The 19,219-nt window shown below is 44.7% G+C and overlaps 1 protein-coding gene across 1 annotated transcript; it reads left to right on the plus strand.

The window, feature by feature from the left end:
* Positions 1-9,116: 9,116 nt before the first annotated feature.
* On the plus strand, positions 9,117-18,010 carry LOC145936514 (uncharacterized). Its single transcript, XM_083038762.1, has 2 exons — positions 9,117-9,874; positions 17,935-18,010. Exons 1-2 carry the CDS (start codon positions 9,117-9,119, stop codon positions 18,008-18,010), a joined length of 834 nt encoding a protein of 277 aa, XP_082894888.1.
* Positions 18,011-19,219: the final 1,209 nt, after the last annotated feature.

A 19,219-nucleotide genomic window follows, 5' to 3' on the forward strand; every position in this document is an offset into this window, starting at 1 on the left:
TATTTGAGTGAGCTCCAATGGAATATACCTTTCTTTTTCTTAGGCGAAGTATTCGGCACTAATGTTTTATTATCGTCGCTGTCGTCAGTGGCGGATAAAAACACCGTGTCTCCTTCGGTTTCGTTTAACTCCCGACCGTATGACTTTGAACGCGACAGTGAAGTTTTCGGGGTGGAGCTTCCACGTGGCAGGGTTTTTTTTAATACGCAAAGATCTACGAGTAATCGTAGTCAATAAATCGCGATTCCCTATAAGACTGGAGGGAGTATCTATGTCTTGCAGTAATTGAGCAAACTGAATTCTCCCGATAGCTTTCACCGTTTTTCTCTCACGTACCGCGTCGTTTATAAGATCGCTAATATTCGACCCCGCTACATCACCGTCTATAGTCACGAGTCCGCGTCTATCCCAGCTAATCTTCGATGATTGAATATTTAGCAAAAATTTCAATAACGCGTTTGCTTTAAAACGATAAGTTTGCGGCACACTGCTGAGTATTTCTTTGATCTTTTCCGCAGATTGAGCGCGTTTTTTCCCGAAATTACTCTCGCTAACGGTACCATCACTGCTGATTGAAGTATTTCTATGAGATTGTATTTCCATAAGGTCATTATCAACGGACAAATCGATATCTTTATTTTGATCGCCTTCGCCTCCGTCGCTGTCAACATTATTTGTGTCGTCGACGTTACCACGTGTATCCTCGCGCGAGTCATTGCGTAAGCGTTTTTTCGCTTCTCGAACAAAGTGAAGATAACGCTGAAGTACTTCTTTATACAATTTCCATCTTTCGCCTTCATCTAGAGGAGTCGCGAGGTTAAGAATATGCCACATTTCCGCGTCGAGTCGCGATAAAGGGGTTCCTGGAGTCCGTACAGTGTTATTATTATTATTATCGTTTTCCCCGTCAGATAACGTATTTTTTTTCTTCGACGAGTTATCCAGGGTTATTGTAGTTCTTGTTATTTCCGGTTGTAGCTGTTGATGCTGCATTTGTCGCATTCTTTCGAGATTTTCCGTAGAAATCAGCACCATTTTTTTTGCTCTTTCCATTATTCCGTAGAGCGAACAAACGCGTCTGTTTTATTCTTTTCGAACCCCGGATGTAATATTTGCAAGCTTTTTTTCACTCACCGATAAACCGGGATAATAAAGCGCCGAGCAAAGGAGCGATAAGATAGGGTAAAAACCCACCGCGCTGTACTAGTAGATTTCTCTTAGTTTTCCAGTTGTCGCGTTTTAGAGCGATGCGCCGAAGAATAGATTTATGCTTGGCTAATCGCGTCTTTTCGTGATTCTTGAGCTCTACGTTACCCTCAAGCGTATTATAAATACACTCTTGAATGCACTTAATGAGATTATTGTCGGCAGAACGTAAGAACGATGATCTTTGATTTTTTTTCAGATAACATAGAGTTTTTAAAAGACAGGCGTTTCTCTCGCCGATGGAACGTCTGGCAATCTTTATCGCGTTGTCGGGTGAATTTTTTGACGTCGTCGACGTCTTTTTTTGTTGTCTTTTCCCGCGTGTTACCATTACGCTAAAATTGTGCAACTGAAAAGATACGCGTGCAAGCGCTCTCCTTTTATACGTCCTTCGCTACTGTTCTACTGATCGATCTACGAGGAACGTACACGTAATGCATCGTATCGTTGGGAAAGATACACGTACGAAATCGATATTCGTCTGGAGTCGATTGTTTCAGATCGAGCAATAAATACCCGTGAGGTCGCGAAGTAGCGTCGTGGTATGCTTCTTCTAGAAATTTTGGATCGTCAGGACATACTTGACGAGCGAGATGACGAATTTGAGCGCGATCGCGCGGATTTTTGAAAATTACTATATAATTAGCGTTGAGAGATATATCGCGTTGTCCGCGGCCTTGGTGGAAAAGATTTTGCGAGATGAGTATAACGCTGAGATTCTTATGATGACTTCCTTTGGTAAACAGATTGACGATAGCGTCACACGATGACGATTCCCTCATAAGATCGTCAATTATCACTAATTTTAGAGATAGCGGATCGTTGGAATAATCTTCCGGTCGCGGTAACCCCTCGTGAAATTCGATTGTATTTTTCTTTATTTTTAGCAAAGTATTATCATAGCCGCTCTTGTGTACATTGTTTTTTTCTTCTTCATTATTTTCACTCGTATCACATTGCAGACGTTGATACGCATCTTGCCATTCGGCGTAATAAAATAAAATTCTCTCGAATCGATCTTCGCACATAGCGGATAAATATCGAAGAAAAGTTTTTACAAAAATCGTTTTTCCGCATCCCGTAGGTCCGCAGATGATCGACGTCCAGGGATGTTTCCAGCGCACGTCCATTTCGCGAAATGAACTCGGTTTTACGCGTGAGTTCATAAATAAAAAAGATAAAGAGTAACTTAATATCAATAACTCGCGTATAAAAATACGCACGCGCATTGAATATTTTTAATATATATCTCGAGTCGAAAATAAGCTTATTAGCGTCCCGCAGAGGCCCCACCGCGGCGGCCGCATGCTCGCGCTAGCGATCTCGTGCGCATCGTACCAGCTGACGAGCCGATGCGCGTCGCGGTGCCAGCTGACGAGCCGATGCGTGTCGCGGTGCGCTGCTAATTAGCGTATTCGTAGAATGCTCGCGACAGCGTGTATCTCCAGCGCTGGTACGTAGCCTATCATCCTTGCTATCACAACGATGATAGGCTACGTACGTGACTGAGAGAATCTCGCGAGAAGAAAATTCGTACTTTGATTTTTACTAAAAACGTAATTTTTTTTAAAAGAAAAATATTTTTTTTTTTTAGTCAAGTAGGTTTTCGAGAAGAGGTAAATAATTTTTTGATGAAAAGAACTTTTGTGAAACTTTTATTATTAGACTTTATTTCACGGAAAAAAATTTTCTTAGTTTAAAAAATAAATTATAAAGTCATAAATGTTTTAATTTTACATTTTATTTACTTTTCTCCTTATTGGTTACATTTATTTTGCTCGATTTTATCTAACAATAGTAAAATTTATATTAAGAGAATTTTTCGGGGAAAGAAGGTTCTTCAGGAGAAAGGATAAAATAATCTCTAATGAAACAAATTTTAAGAAAAAATTTTATTTAATCTTCTTACATTGTAAAAAAATACTTTGTACGTTTAAAATCCTAATAATAAAATTAAAAAAGTTTTATTTCACATTTTTTATTTTACAATTTTTCACTTATTAAATATAATTAAAATTTTTCTGTCATTACAAATATTTTTTCTAATTAAGATATATCCATAATTTATATTCTATCCTACTCTGCACTATAATATATCCTTTACTTTTCAAAAATTTATATTATTTTTACAAGACAATTTTACAATTACTTATCTATTTTATTATATCTACATTTTGCTGTATAAATCGAAAAACGCGCGAAGGTGGAAGAGAGAAGCGATCGTGTAGAATTATTATATTGCGTTTTTAAACAGTTAAATATCCATAGGGAAGGGAACAACGATTGTTAATAAATCTACGCTTTAATAGCACAGGCGCACATATTTTTGTTTCATCACGAGTTATTATTTCGTGAAACGCTGTATGCCGAATGGCTCTGAATCGCAGATTTATTGACGTTTCCGGAGTTGTTTCTTTTTCCTCGTTTTCTCCTAACTCTCTTTCCTGCTGCACAATTTCTCTTTGTATTAATAATTCCCTAATACTATTAAAATTAATTAAACGAGAATTTTCAAAGTTTAGGGTTATACCCTTCACTTTGCAAACTTCGTGCATCTGACCATCTGATGTGCGAACCACATACGCGTAAAATTTTGGACCGCCGGACACAAACGACTCTATATAACTAGCGAGCCCATAGCTTTCAAGTTCGTTAGTCATATCGCCTAAAAAATTACCCGTGGGTGGTTCGTACTCGTGTGGATCAGCGCTGCTCACATATATACAAGAATCAGTATCATAATACAAAACGCGCCTATCTAATTTTTCTAAGTATTCATACAATTTTAATCTCGCTTGCGCCGTCGTGTAAGCTGCTATTACAACATTTGTAAGATGCGATGGTGAGATCGCCTCCTCGCGTAATCGAGTCGAGACATATATCACTTCATCGTTTACCGGTAATATATCTGTTATTTCATACTGAGGGTTCGCGAGTAAATTAATCAAACGTTGTTGCGTGTTAACAATTTCCGTCTTTGGTAAATTCGAACGTTGCCCGAATTTTCCCCAGAAAGAGTTTAAGCATAGTTTCGCGACCGAGCGTAGACCGGAGTTTTGTGCGATGTTGTGCTTTTCAAGAACGATACCTTCTCTCTCCTCGTACTCACGAAGATAACGCTCTTTAGCATCTTCATCCACGCATTCGCTCGGCCATCCACTAGCCTCCTGTTTTAACTGTAGAAATGTATTTATATAACCGGTAAATAAACCCCCTTGACGCATAGAAGGATCGTACCGAGTGACATTGTACTGCCATATCTCGCTAACCCCTGTTACAAAATATCCTTTTTCAATTGCTTTTTGTAGTTCGCACGATATCCATGTACCCTCGAATTCGCGCTCAGAAGGAATATGAGTGCACTCGGTGTGCGAAAATGTCTCGCTACAAGTGCGGCATAACGCGAATAACAATTTACCCTGTACCCGATACGGTAATACAGGATGAAAGAGATCTTGCGGAGGGAGTTTTTATAAAAACTCTCATGCAAGTAGAGGCAATAGTGGTGCATTCTTCGAAAGGACACACCTTTCCGCGTAGAAGAAAAATCTTCCTAAAAGCCATACAAGCTAGCCTAAGAATATCTACATCTTTGCGACAATATTGTAATATTTCTCTTTGAAAATCGAACACATAGTTCTCACGGGTCATCTCGGCATGCCACGCGAGAAAATTTTCACGTTCTCTTGTTCTCATGGAATCGGACGAATAATAGTATACTTCGGGTAGTGATCCGACATACGATTGATTATCGATAGTATTAAATAAATGTGGAAAAACTCCTTTACTCGAAGTGTCCGTCAGACCGAAGGCCTTAGGTAAATCGGATAGGCGCATCGGCATGTAATTAATACTGTCAATAAATTTCGTATGTCCTACCGTTAGTACAATTATTTTTGTACTGTTTAAAATTACCTGAGGTACTAATAATGTTCGATTTTCAACGATATATTGCAAAATAAATTGTGCATCAAACGATTTGGCATTATGCGCGATACAAATTAGTCGCTTAAAATATTTCAAAGGGCGCGTCGCGAAATCTACGAATTCCTGCACCGGGTTACGACGAAATATATATTCGCGAACTCCACACCATCGACATCTCACCGACGTTTCGTTTATATCGGCACACGACACACAAATTTGTTGTGCAACACAAAGTGTAGGCACATGAATTTTTACACTGTCAGTACCTTGGAGCGTTTGATCCTGTCGCGTCTCAAAATCGTAAAATATAAATGCTACGCGATTTCTTTTATCACGTGTACGTTCACTCGGTCCCTCGTTTCCGCAATGTTGCAACTCTCCATTATCATCGATAAGATCGGTATTAGAAGTGGCGGTTTCGTTATCAGGAGGGATAGGAAGCATGTAACAAAGGTGATTTAAAGGTTGGAGAGAACGACACACGTTACAGTAACTCGCGCCGCATTCGTGACGTTTATTTTTATGGATTAAGCAACCGCATTCGTTGCAAAATTGTACAATTTCACAAATACTCCGTCGCGATTTTCCATCGTAAGATTTTTGAGTGCGGTGACGCTCCAAGCATGCACGGCTAAAAAATTCACGTCTACAAATTTCACATCTAATAGGCTCCTCGTTAGTCAACTCACACGACGGAACGGCATTACAACGAGGGCATTTATTAGAGCATCGATGTCCACCCCTATCGATGCGATAACTTATGTTACAGGGAACGCAGTAATCTCTACCCCCAGAGGCGGGGCTCTTAAATTTAACATTACATCATAATGTTTAATATTATTATGGTATATTATATTTAAGCGAGAGTTCGTTTCGCGATGAAGATTGGCTAGAAATTCGACTCCGTCGTATAACGGTTTACCCGACCAAAAGTATCGCCATTATATATTACTATGGCGATATTATCCGCGGCAAAATATTGCTGAAAGCGTTCGATTTCGGGAATTCCACAGCCTTCCTCCGGAATCGCGACACCGGCATCGCTCATTAGTTGCAACGCTAATTCTCGTTGTAACACGGAGTTTTGTCTTCTCACTGCATTCCATTTTTCGTGCAAATGTCCCATGCGTAAATTTCCACGCTCGTTGAAAATTTGCGCAGCTACAAGTGCACGAGGAAGACATAAATTATCTGCGTTAGAAATTGTTAAAATAGAACGCTTAGCAATAACTTCACGGGTAGATGCGTTAACATTTCGTCTGCGTCCCGCAGGGGGTGTGACTCTAAAAACGCGAATGTTAAAATCTTGCGTCATATCGAGCCTACCGGAACTCTGCGATAACGAGCTTACAAGTCCCCAAATATTTTCATGTGTCAAATCGCACGAAGGTCGGAATGATATACCGGCTGGACCACGGATTAAATTCTCGGAGTCAAAAGAAAGCCCTATGTAATCGCCCACTTCACACGACTGTATTGCGTATGTGTGGAGTTCGCGAAATGCGCTTTCTAGTCACTCGTAAACGTTCTCGCCCTCGGGTATCGGTCGTATATGAAAAGTCGCCTCTCTTCCCTCTATTCCGAAATTTCTAAAACGTCGCGCGTTTTCAGCTAATAATACAATATATCTAAAATTATAATTTACCCGACGAGCTATTTCTTCTTCTGCTTCCTGTGTTGCCTCGTCGTCTTCTTCTTCTTCTTCCTCCTCTCTCAAATTTTCACGATTGGTGACAGGGAGATTGAGAGATTCCTCGTTGGCTTCTTGCCGTTGTTCCACGCTCCGTCCCCTACCTATTTGCACTGAGAAAAGGATTAAAAATGATTTATTTAAAATAAAAATTCAATAAAGTAATGTTTTACACTCTCGTATTGGAGTTTTATAAAGAGATGTTAAAATTCTAGCAATGACTCACACTTATCCTTTGTTTTTCCTCTCTTTTTCCAATGAGTCTTTATGGTTACACCGGAGAGTACGAAACACGCGGATCGATAATTGGAGAGTAAGAAAATTCTATTAAAATTTTATTTAATTAAAATAAAATTTAATCAAGAAAGAGATAATTAGTTAAATTATGTAAAGTCATTACCTTCCGCTCCTATTTCTTCCTCTCCCTCCTGAACTTCCTCTTCTTCTTCTTCTTCTTCTTCGCCTCCTTCTTCTCCTTCTTCTTCTTCCTCCTCATCTTCTTCTTCTTCTTCGCCCCCTTCTTCTCCTTCTTCTTCTTCCTCCTCCTCCTCATCTTCTTCTTCTTCTTCATCTTCTTCTTCTTCTCTTTCATTCTCAGAAGAAGAAATTGCATCTTGCTCATTTTCTTGTTGTTGTGAAAAAATAGTAACTTCGTCGAAGGGACTTACTTCACGAGGAGTTTGCTCACGTGGTTCTTCCGTGACATTTTCCTCACTATTCGGTTCATCCTCGGTTAAATCAATAACCGGTTGTTCGATCTCTGGATTCGAAATGATACGCGCTCGTCCTGAAACATCCAATATTTAAAAATTTCTTAATAAGAATATGATACTTTACTTTCTACCGAGGTTTAAGTTTATATTAAATACTTACGAGAGGGTCCTGCCTCGGGCGAAGTATCCGCTCGACGTCTTCTATCACGAACTAGTGATAACCGTAAATCTACTCGACGATTCTCTATTACTCGCGGAGGCGCACGAAATTGACCAACTTCAGCGATTAGCCCGAGATGAGTGTTACGTTGCTCGATGTCTAGAAAATTATTAATTTTTATAATTAAATTTGCTCTATAATTACTTGTATAATAGAAAAAAATAAAAAACTTACCATTTTCAACGCTCCTCGGAAGAAAACGTTGATGATGCAAGAGAAGAAATTCTATGTGTCCTCCCACATCTTCTTCGCTATCACCAAAATATCGTCGCGCTTCTATCACTTCCCCGGCAATGTACAAAAGTTCACGAATATTGACAAAATGTCCTAGACGGAATAAAACCGCGAGCACTACGCTAGGACACTCACCCGCGAATTTTCCAAAAATATGGTAATTCGTTTCATCGATGTTCGATAACTCCGACAAAAATTTCCCCATATTTTTTCCGCACAAACTCTGCGAAAGCAAAATACAGCTCTCGATGACATTTCTAAGATTCGACATAATTAAATTTTTTTACACTCACGCACACGTTGGAAAACACAAGTAATTCGTTAGCGTAAACTCGAAATTGATTTTTACTAACGCTTAAACTCGTATTTATACCCGTTTTATAAAAACGCCTCTTTCTAAGAAGGAGATTTGGAAAAAATTTCTCAATCTCCTATTGGACAAGATTATTTTACAAAAATATCCCCTGAAAGACTTTCGGGGGAAAATCATAAATATCAGGAACAGATAATTTTATGTATCGCCCTTTTTTATGTGTCGCCCTTTATTTATACTGGATAAACTTTACGATAAGGTTTCAGAAAGACTGAGGCTGAGATAAGCAATTTCTAGGTTTTTTTGTCATTACTTATTATCATTCTTAAATACCTAAATACACAGATTTTCACATTTTTTCCCCATGTTTCAGAAATTCTTCTTTTTTATACTGGATAAACTTTACGATAAGATTTCAGAAAGACTGAGGCTGAGATAAACATTTTTTTTTTGTTATAAAATTTATCTTGGAATTTATAGCTTGTAAACAATCGCGTTGCATTTTTGTCAAATTCAGCTGTACATTCTTAATAGTTTATACTCTACTAATATTGTTTTTTTTTATTTCTTCTAAATTGTTTGTAAAATTCCATATCAGGGTTGTTTTTTATTATTATGCGCGCGCATTTCCCCTCCACTTTTCTATTTTATCTCTTTTCCTGTGGTTATTCGGAAAGAATAATCTCATTCGTTCGACGACATCCAAACGCTCAGTTTCGTTAATAAGAAAGTTTACGGTTCTCGATACTTGTTCAACGAATACTTCTCTCTCGGCGTATATTCGATAATTTTTTTCGAGAAGAAACAATCATCATGAGTAATCACGAGGAAATTTCGAATTTTGTGAAACCATCAGCTTCCAACTGTGTTTCCAAACCAGGATGCAACAACGAGGAAAAAATAAATCAGCATATGCTGTTGTCCACAACGTATGGATTGAATTCATCCTATACAAAGAAACTTCATGTGGGACTGATGACTGCGAACGGAGACGAGCTGGATTTCCAACCGATTGTTAAATTAACATCTCATAGAACGTCAGGGATTTGCTTCGATATGGAATCGTGGCAGAAATTTCAAGAAAATATAAAACAGGTGTCTGCATACTTAAACGGTGATAAAATTAATTTGAGTTCAATTATTATCAACAAGATAATTATAAATTTTACCACCGCGTATGGAGCAAGAGCTGTTCTACTAACGTATCGTGAAAATGAACAAGGAAATACTTCTTCCGATAACGTCGAAGATACGGAAACAAACGCACCAGTAGCGAAGAAACGAAAAACTTACAACGTCGCAATAGTGATGCAGAAAGCAACTTTTTTAGGATTAGAAAATATAGTTGATTGTGTGAACGCAAATTTGAATCAATTAAATTTAATTTCTTGCAGTGTTAACGAATGTGCGCAGTATCTAATTAATGAAATAGAAATTAATCTACCGCTCAATAAATATATTAATAACAACGTTATAAAACTTACAATCAGAGGTAATAGCAAGGAAATAGAGCGTAATGTACGCACACAAATAAAAGATTTAACATTTCTCGATGTATATTTTGAGATAACATTTGTTCGCGAGCGGAGGAATATCCCGCACCGCGAGAATGCGAATGCGAACACCGGCACAAGCCTCGAGAGAGGCACGCGATCGGGAACGTTGCGCGATATGAATCGCTATCGGATAGGAAGAGGATGCGAGAATGACGAGACACACAGTATCACAGGCACTGACAGAAGAATTTATTGCACAGACAGTTAAATGAGGAGGCCGACGGGAATTGAAACTGACGGTACGCTGAGGCGTGACTCCGACGATTGACGGAGATCTTGACGCGCGAATGATGTTGCGACGTAATGTCCGGCTCGGTAACCGAGCGGTAACGCGAGAACGGAAATCTTGTCGGGGCGCGGGATGGCCAGCGCGAGCGCGGTCACGCACTTCAGACGCGATTCTTCCCGTCGGTCTTCACAATAATATTGGCTCTTAATGGAGCGCGACACAGAGTCCCGAAGATAGAGAAGCGCCCTGAGCCGCGAGCGCGGGGCAGGGCCGACGATATAAAGTCAAGCGCGGCGGCGGTGCACTCGGCACGATACAATCGCACGCACTTTGTTTGAGTTCTTTGACTGGGTGATCGAGCAATACACCCTGACCCGCGATGTCCCAGTTCGGTCGATCGTGGCGCGCGAGCGCACGCGAAGTGCTCCGCCAGCGAGCCTTCAGAAATTCACGATCGGTGAGAATGATGATGATATCGCGGTTGATTTGGTTTCCGCACTGGTGCAGGGCAAGCGATTCGTAATGTCGCTGCCGCTGGCGAAAGACGCGAAACTTGCGTTCGCGACACGGCTATTGAGATGCGATGTGTCGCGTGCGGCCTCCCAAGAGGAACTGAACGGTAGATGATCCCGAATAGGATCGGCAACTACGAACTAAATTATAAAAACTGACATTCCTTCAGAACCATACGAGAAAGAGAGCGAACGAAGACATACGAACACGCTAGGCTCTCTCTCTCTCTCGTCCTTCCGCGATACCGCGACAAGTAAACACGCAGGAATTTCACGGCCGTTTGACATGAGAACTAAAGCTTAACGAATAACGCGACGCAAATACGTTCGATCTTGAACATACCGCCCGCCTTGGAACGTCGTTCCAATATTAGCTTCAAAATGGAAGACACGTTAATTAGGCGCGTTGTTAGATCCCCGAATCTAGAAGGACGAGAGAGCTTACATGAGGTGTCCCCGAAGGATAGCAACAGATACATGGTTTTGAAGAGCCGCCCGCCTTGACGAAATAACTTAGATAAAGACGCGGCGAAGTACGTGAAGAAAACGCCAAACGCAAAGAATAAATTTCGAATAACACTTGACGAACTAACGCTAAGAACGCCAAATAAAACTAGAAACGCGAGATAACGCAGAATTGAACGAATAGAACCTTAAACTAGAAACGCGAGAACGCGCGATTGTGACTGCGAATACAGCACAATAGAATCGCAAATGAACGCAAATGAGAGCGCGAAAAGAAAGAGGCGGTGCACTGACATCGAAATATGACATGACCGCGAGTTATGAATTAAACTTAGCCTACGAGATTATCGCATTACTTAAGAGTAATCGCAACGAATAAACGCATAGAAAATGAAAGACGCAGAGCGAGAACGAAAGAAATCGCGAAGAACCTTAAGTTAAACTATAAGTACCAGCTTTACGACGCCGAGAGCGATCGCGAGCGCGGGTCCTTCGGGCGATGAGACTTAGAATTTACGCGAAAACCGGAGGTCAGACCTTGTCCGCCCGAAGATCTGAATCATCTGGTAAGTCTATCGGGAGCAGACATAATTTACCGATAGGGCGAACAAACTCCGACGACGTGGTTTTGACGGTGGCCACGCGCGGAAGGCCATCCGGACCAGGATGAACGCAAGTGACGCGGCCGATTTCCCATTTACATGGAGGAAATAGAGGATTGCGAATGAGAACGATTTTGCCAATGGACAGAGGAAGGTGCGGTTTGCGCCATTTATTTCGCTGCTGTAGAGTATTTATGTAGTCTGCGGACCACAATTTCCAAAAGCGCTCCGCGAGTTGCCGAACGGTTTGCCACCGCGATAGTCGATTTTCCTTCAATTCCAGAACCGACGGCTCCGGAGGGACCGTTATCGAGGCTCCAATCAGAAAGTGACCGGGGGTCAGAAACTGAAAGTCGTCGAATTCGTCAGACAGCGGCGCGATCGGACGGGAATTTAAGCATGCCTCGACTTGGCATAAGAGCGTAGTAAGCTCCTCGAAAGAAAGAGTGTGATCCCCGACCACGCGATGGAGATGATATTTAACACTCTTTATTCCGGCCTCCCACAGTCCTCCGAAATGAGGAGCGGAGGGCGGAATAAAGTGCCAGCTTATGTTATCCCCGGCGGTGATGTTGAGCAGCTGGGGATCCCGAAGCGTCGCGCCATATGCTTTAGAAAGCTCGCGATCTGCGCCAACAAACGTCGTACCGTTGTCCGAGTAGATGGCCTGGGGAAGTCCGCGGCGAGAGCTAAAGCGATTGAGAGCTTGTATAAACGCGGCGGTAGAATAGTCCCCGACCAGTTCTAGGTGGATGGCGCGAGTAGCGAGGCAAATGAAAAGCGCGACATACGATTTGTGGGACTTAATTCCGCGACCTGCAGCCGAACGAACTTTGATAGGCCCAGCGTAATCCACCCCGCAATGAGCAAAGCTCCTAGGCGGAGGGGACACCCGCACGGCCGGGAGATTGCCCATTAATTGCTGCGGAACCGCAGCGCGTTCGCGGACACACGGCACGCACGCATGAATAATAGACTTGACTAGCGTTCTTGCGCGAAGGATCCAATATTCCTTCCGGAGAACACTGAGTGTCAGCTGAGTCCCGCCGTGTAGCGAGCGGAGGTGCGCGTGTGACGCGATGAGCCGAACGAGGGGGTGGCTGGCCAAAGCAATGGGATGACGCGAGTCGTACGGAAGCGGAGCGCAACGAAGGCGTCCGCCGACTCTCAACAACCCGTCGCGATCAAGAAACGGAGTCAGTGGCGCGAGCGAGCTTTTGACAGATACGGGGTTTCCTGAACGCAGCGCGCGGAGTTCCGCCGGGAATGACTCGAATTGAATTTGCTTGAGCCAATAAACTTTTGCTTTGGAGAATTCAGCGGCAGAAAGCGCGCTGCCCCCAGGAAACTGAGCAGAATTGCGCGAAAGGCGCCGACAGCAATGAATGAAGCTAAATAAGTAAGCCGTCACACGAATCAATCTCGGCCACGACGAGAAACGGGATGCGAGGTCCCACGGAATGGTCGGAGTAGCGGCGTGACAGACGCGAAGTTTCTCCTCTCCGGGAGAATCGTCACTGAGAGGCTCCGGCGCCGCGGGCCACTCATCTGAGGGCAGTCTCAACCATGGGGGGCCGTCCCACCATAGATGATGATTTAAGAGTTCGGCGCTGGAAAGGCCCCGCGAGGCACAATCAGCAGAATTCGTCGCCGTGGGCACATGACGCCACACCACATATGGTGATGTAGTCTTAATATTCGCAATGCGATTTGCTACGAAGGTTTTCCATCGCGATGGATGAGACCGAAGCCACGCGAGCACGATAGTCGAGTCGGTCCATCCGAAACAGGGAACAGAATGCAAATTGAGCGCGTCGCGAACGAACGTGATCAACCGGGAAAGAAGAAGCGCGGCGGAAAGCTCCAAGCGCGGCACGGTCATAGGCGAAATCGGAGCGACTTTAGATTTGCCAGCGATTAATGAGACGAAAACCCGACCGTCGGAATTCGTCACGCGCAGATAAACGACGGCGGCATATGCATGGGTGGAGGCATCTGCAAAGCCGTGCAACTCCGCCGAGGAATCTGAGAGAGAATTAGTCCACCGCGACAGCACTATACGATTGAGATTAGGTAACGTAGAATAAAGAATTTGCCATCTCGCCATGATCGCATCAGGGATCGCCTCGTCCCAGCCGATCCTTGCGCGCCACAACTGTTGCATAACTAGTTTCGCCGCGACGGTCGCGGGAGTGACCCATCCGAGCGGGTCGTACAATCGAGCGATTACCGACAGAATTGACCGTTTAGTATTTGGAGCTTTAGGCTCCGTTGAGACTTTGAATTGAAATGCATCGTTCGCGGGATTCCAAATGATACCGAGCACTTTGACACTCTCACCCTCAGAGAGATCTTTATGACAGGCTAAACCGTGATCCGAAGGATCGAGATCCGCCAGTAAGACCGATGAGTTGCTGGCCCATTTACGAAGCTCAAATTGACCGCAGCGAAGTAAAGCAATGAGTTGATCACGCTTATCGCGTAGCGCCTCGATCTGATCGTCACCGAAAATGACATCGTCGACGTAAATCTGCGTTTTTAGAATTGAGGCAGCAAGAGGAAATCGATTACCCTCGTCGTTGGCCAAACATTTGAGCACGCGTAACGCGAGAAACGGAGCGCACGCCATGCCGTAAGTGACCGTAAGGAGTTGAAAATCGCACGGGGCGTTACCTTGAGCCGGATGCCACTTTATTCGCTGAAAATTTACATCGCGAGAATCTAATAGAATTTGGCGGTACATTTTGGCAATGTCCGCGATATAAACATACCGAAATTGCCGCCAGTTGACGATAATTGATCGCAAATCAGTTTGTAGCTTCGGGCCAACGAGTAGGTGATCATTTAGACTAGACCCGTTGGAAGTAATGTACGATGCATTGAAAACCACGCGCAACCTCGTGGTTGCACTGTCCGCGCGAGTCACGGGATGATGCGGAATATAAACTGAGTGTGACGAAAAGGTGTCATCCGCGACACGACGCATGTGTCCGAGCGTCTCGTATTCGGTCATGAACGCGAGATAGTTGTGGTAAAGATCGGGCTGAGACTTGAAGCGGCGGAGAAGGCATTGTAGAAGACGCTCAGCGGAGCGTTTTGAGTCGCCTATAGCTAAAGGCGGCGGAGATTTGAACGGCAAGCAGACAATATATCGCCCGCTTGCGTCGCGTGAGTGAGTCTCCTTAAAGTGAGCTTCACATTGCTCGTCTTGAGGAGAGTAGATGCGCGACGAAGGGAGCTCCTCGATCTCCCAAAACTTTTGTATGTCCTCCGAGAGGGACGTTAATGATGTGCAATGATGCACTGAAACTGCGTGAGAGGAGCGCGTCGCCGAATCCGGAACGGGACCGGAAATAACCCACCCAAAGATCGTCTGTTGCGCGACGGGATATCCGGGCTGTCCTTTACGAACCCCCTCGAGGATAGCCTCGCTACACAGATCAGCGCCGATGAGCAAATCGATTGATTCGGTGCTGGTCGGATCGGGATCGGCCCACGCTAAGTGGTAGAGATGAGAAAGCGCGGATTTATCGACGACACGTTGAGGAGCATAAGCCGTGAGCGAAGGAAGTATGAGAGCGGTGGCGGATAAATACGCCGAGGAAGGAATGAGAGGAGAAATTTTAATGTAAGCGGCTTGCCGAGCCGTGCCGGCAGCGCATCCGCCGACGCCCGAGATAGACGTAAGCATGCGAGTGCGCTGTAAACGAAGAGTCTGAGCGAGCGCTTCAGAAATGAAGGTGGCTTCCGAGCCTTGATCCAACATAGCTCGGACCACCACTGAACGGCCTGAGGCCGACGCGACGTGAACACGCGCGGTAGCGAGAAGGACCCGCGGTCGCGAGCAATTGAGACGGAACCGGCGGCGGAGTGTCTTTCGTCGGAGACACGGAAATTCCTGGCTCAGAATCCGATCCAGTGTGCAGCATCGAGTGATGCCGTTTGTTGCACGACCGACAAGAAAATCGGCTTTTACATTCTTGAACTGAATGCAGAGAACTTAGACAATTGAAACACCGTTTGAGAGATTTCACGGTCTCGCGGCGCTGGATCGGAGTCTGAGCGATAAACTTCGAACATTTATTTACAAGATGCTGAGATTTACACAGCGGGCAGGTTATCGGCGAGGACGCTGACGCGGTTGAGGCGGAAACGCGTTGATGGCCGGCGGCCTTTTGATCGTTTCCGGATTTCGAATGCACTTGAAGAGTGCATTCATCAAGAGCTCGAATTCTGTTTCTCACAAATGCGCACAGAGCTTCATACGTTGGCGGAGTGTCGGAGTCAGTCGCTCGAATTGTCCATGCTTTTCTCGTCGCGGGATCAAGCCGATGCACGGCGAGGTGGACGAGAAAGTCGTCCCATAACTCACTCGGCGTGCGTTTGAGCTGCTTCATGGAAGCGACGGAAATATTAATTTTATCAATTAACGATTGAAGATCCGAGGCCGACTCTTTATTTGACACCGGCAATCCGAGCAACGTAGTGAAGTGATGCGCCAAGAGCCGACGCGGATTTTCAAATCGCCGACTAAGCGCGTCCCATGCACTTGAGAAGTTATCCGCGGTAACCGGAATATTGCTTATCGCGTCGAGAGCGCGACCTTTCAACGACGAAGAAAGATAGTGCATACGCGCGAAGTCAGTCAGCGACTTGTTTTTTACGATGAGTGTGAGAAAGCGATCGCGGAAATTCTCCCAGTCTGAGTATGTGCCATCGAACAGCGGAAGTTTAATGGGAGGTAAATAAGAAAGATTTAACGCGGACGCATCCGTAAGCCCGACAACACTCGCATTAAGAGATTGATTTTCACTTCCGATTGGCTCGAGTTCCTCGAGCCAATTCGTCATGAAGTCTCTCGTCTGTTGATAGATGTCCTCCACCACATCGCGGACGTTGTCCTTGAAGTAGCTCACAGTAGGGCGAGTCGCTAGAGGAACGGCCTTGAGTAGTTGAGCGTGCCCGTCCTGGAACAGCATCCAGCTTTCTTGGAGGTGGGAGAGTCTGCTCCGAATCGTGGGAGCAGTCACGTTCGACTTTCCCATCTTCTTGAAGTTTGAGAGCGAGCGCTCGATCGAGTGCTGCACACTGCCTTGCTTTTGCAGGAGATCCTGCATGATTGCCGAAATAGCTTGCGATTTTTGTCACTAAACTCCCGCGATCCGACACGTCCCGGCGATCCGGCTCGAAGGACCAGCAATATGTTCGCGAGCGGAGGAATATCCCGCACCGCGAGAATGCGAATGCGAACACCGGCACAAGCCTCGAGAGAGGCACGCGATCGGGAACGTTGCGCGATATGAATCGCTATCGGATAGGAAGAGGATGCGAGAATGACGAGACACACAGTATCACAGGCACTGACAGAAGAATTTATTGCACAGACAGTTAAATGAGGAGGCCGACGGGAATTGAAACTGACGGTACGCTGAGGCGTGACTCCGACGATTGACGGAGATCTTGACGCGCGAATGATGTTGCGACGTAATGTCCGGCTCGGTAACCGAGCGGTAACGCGAGAACGGAAATCTTGTCGGGGCGCGGGATGGCCAGCGCGAGCGCGGTCACGCACTTCAGACGCGATTCTTCCCGTCGGTCTTCACAATAATATTGGCTCTTAATGGAGCGCGACACAGAGTCCCGAAGATAGAGAAGCGCCCTGAGCCGCGAGCGCGGGGCAGGGCCGACGATATAAAGTCAAGCGCGGCGGCGGTGCACTCGGCACGATACAATCGCACGCACTTTGTTTGAGTTCTTTGACTGGGTGATCGAGCAATACACCCTGACCCGCGATGTCCCAGTTCGGTCGATCGTGGCGCGCGAGCGCACGCGAAGTGCTCCGCCAGCGAGCCTTCAGAAATTCACGATCGGTGAGAATGATGATGATATCGCGGTTGATTTGGTTTCCGCACTGGTGCAGGGCAAGCGATTCGTAATGTCGCTGCCGCTGGCGAAAGACGCGAAACTTGCGTTCGCGACACGGCTATTGAGATGCGATGTGTCGCGTGCGGCCTCCCAAGAGGAACTGAACGGTAGATGATCCCGAATAGGATCGGCAACTACGAACTAAATTATAAAAACTGACATTCCTTCAGAACCATACGAGAAAGAGAGCGAACGAAGACATACGAACACGCTAGGCTCTCTCTCTCTCTCGTCCTTCCGCGATACCGCGACAAGTAAACACGCAGGAATTTCACGGCCGTTTGACATGAGAACTAAAGCTTAACGAATAACGCGACGCAAATACGTTCGATCTTGAACAACATTTTTGGAATTAGTCTCGCTTTACTTCAATCAAATAACAAGTATAATAGTAATGAAACGAAAATTGTATCCATGAATATTCTTGTAACTTTTTGTGTAATAACAACATTATTTTATATAAACCACATATATTTTTACTCAAAAAAGTCTATTTCTTTCTTTCCCTTCCACCAACAAAAAATTTTCCCATCTTGCATGCATACACGTTTCTGTTCACCTCTCCCAACGACGAGTCGCTTCGTCATACGAACAACAATACACATATCACCATTCCCGTGTAATCTCTTCCTTTTCAAACACATTTTACTGCGATTATCTTCGAAGATTTCCTTCAACGCACCAGAATCTATGCATGTTTTATTATCTATTTTTTTCTCACGACGCTGCCATATCGTTAGCCATCCACTTATAATATTGTGTAATCTCTTCCTTTTCAATTTTTTCTTACCGTAATTATTATCGAAGAATTCCTTCGACGCACCTTAGAAATCTTTTTGTTACCTGAGGTGCCGATAGTACCCGTCGACGTTGAGTAATCGGTTAGGCATTATTACGGACGCTGGCCGATTGTATTTTTTGTATATCTTTTTGTTTCCTTTGTTACCAACGATATCTGGCAATGCGACGCTGAGTAAGCGCTCGGCCGAAATAAATGCTTGTGTTAATTTTTTTCAGCGCTATACATGGACGCCGGTGCCCATTCGCTCTACTGCAAGAGGTAGACGGGGATGTTATACTCCCTACAATGATTTCGGTATACCACGGCGATTTCAGCATTTTATCGTTATTTTGTCGGATAATTTTGTCACCCCTCTGTCATGTCATTAGTCGTCTACTTAAATATAATATTGCATAATCTCTTCCTTTTCAATTATTTCTTACCGTAATTATTATCGAAGATTTCCTTCGACGCACCGGGATCTATGCAAATACATTTTATTACCCTTTTTTATCTCACCGGCGTGACCAATAGGCATTCCCCCCACCATTCCCCTCTCTAGAGGCCGCGGCCGAGTGGTGAGGGAGGGTTAGTTTGACGGGCCATATCTGACAGCGTCAGGGACCGAGTGGTGGGGGGCCGGCGCCAGTGGCCGAGTGGTGGGGGTTTGTTATGACGGGCCATACGTGCCCACTTACTACTAGCAGCTACTGAGCCATTAGAGGCATTTCCGCCTAATTGTTTCATCGCTCGAGCACTCGAGTGTCTGCTGCCAGCTCGCGTTTTCCACCAGACCTCGGCTCAGAAATTACAGGCGTATCAAAGTGGCACTCCTTTGACGACATA

The sequence above is a fragment of the Prenolepis imparis genome, unplaced genomic scaffold, assembly GCF_030444845.1.
Source record: "Prenolepis imparis isolate NDT839.2.m4 unplaced genomic scaffold, iyPreImpa1.0 SCAF_5, whole genome shotgun sequence".
Classification (NCBI taxonomy): domain Eukaryota; kingdom Metazoa; phylum Arthropoda; class Insecta; order Hymenoptera; family Formicidae; genus Prenolepis; species Prenolepis imparis.

Coding starts and splice junctions, on each gene's coding strand:
- LOC145936514 (XM_083038762.1), top strand. CDS start 9,117: ATGAGTAATCACGAGGAAATTTCGAATTTTGTGAAACCATCAGCTTCC. Junction 9,875..17,934: donor GATGTATATTTTGAGATAAC/ATTTGTTCGCGA, acceptor ATCTTGAACAAC/ATTTTTGGAATTAGTCTCGC.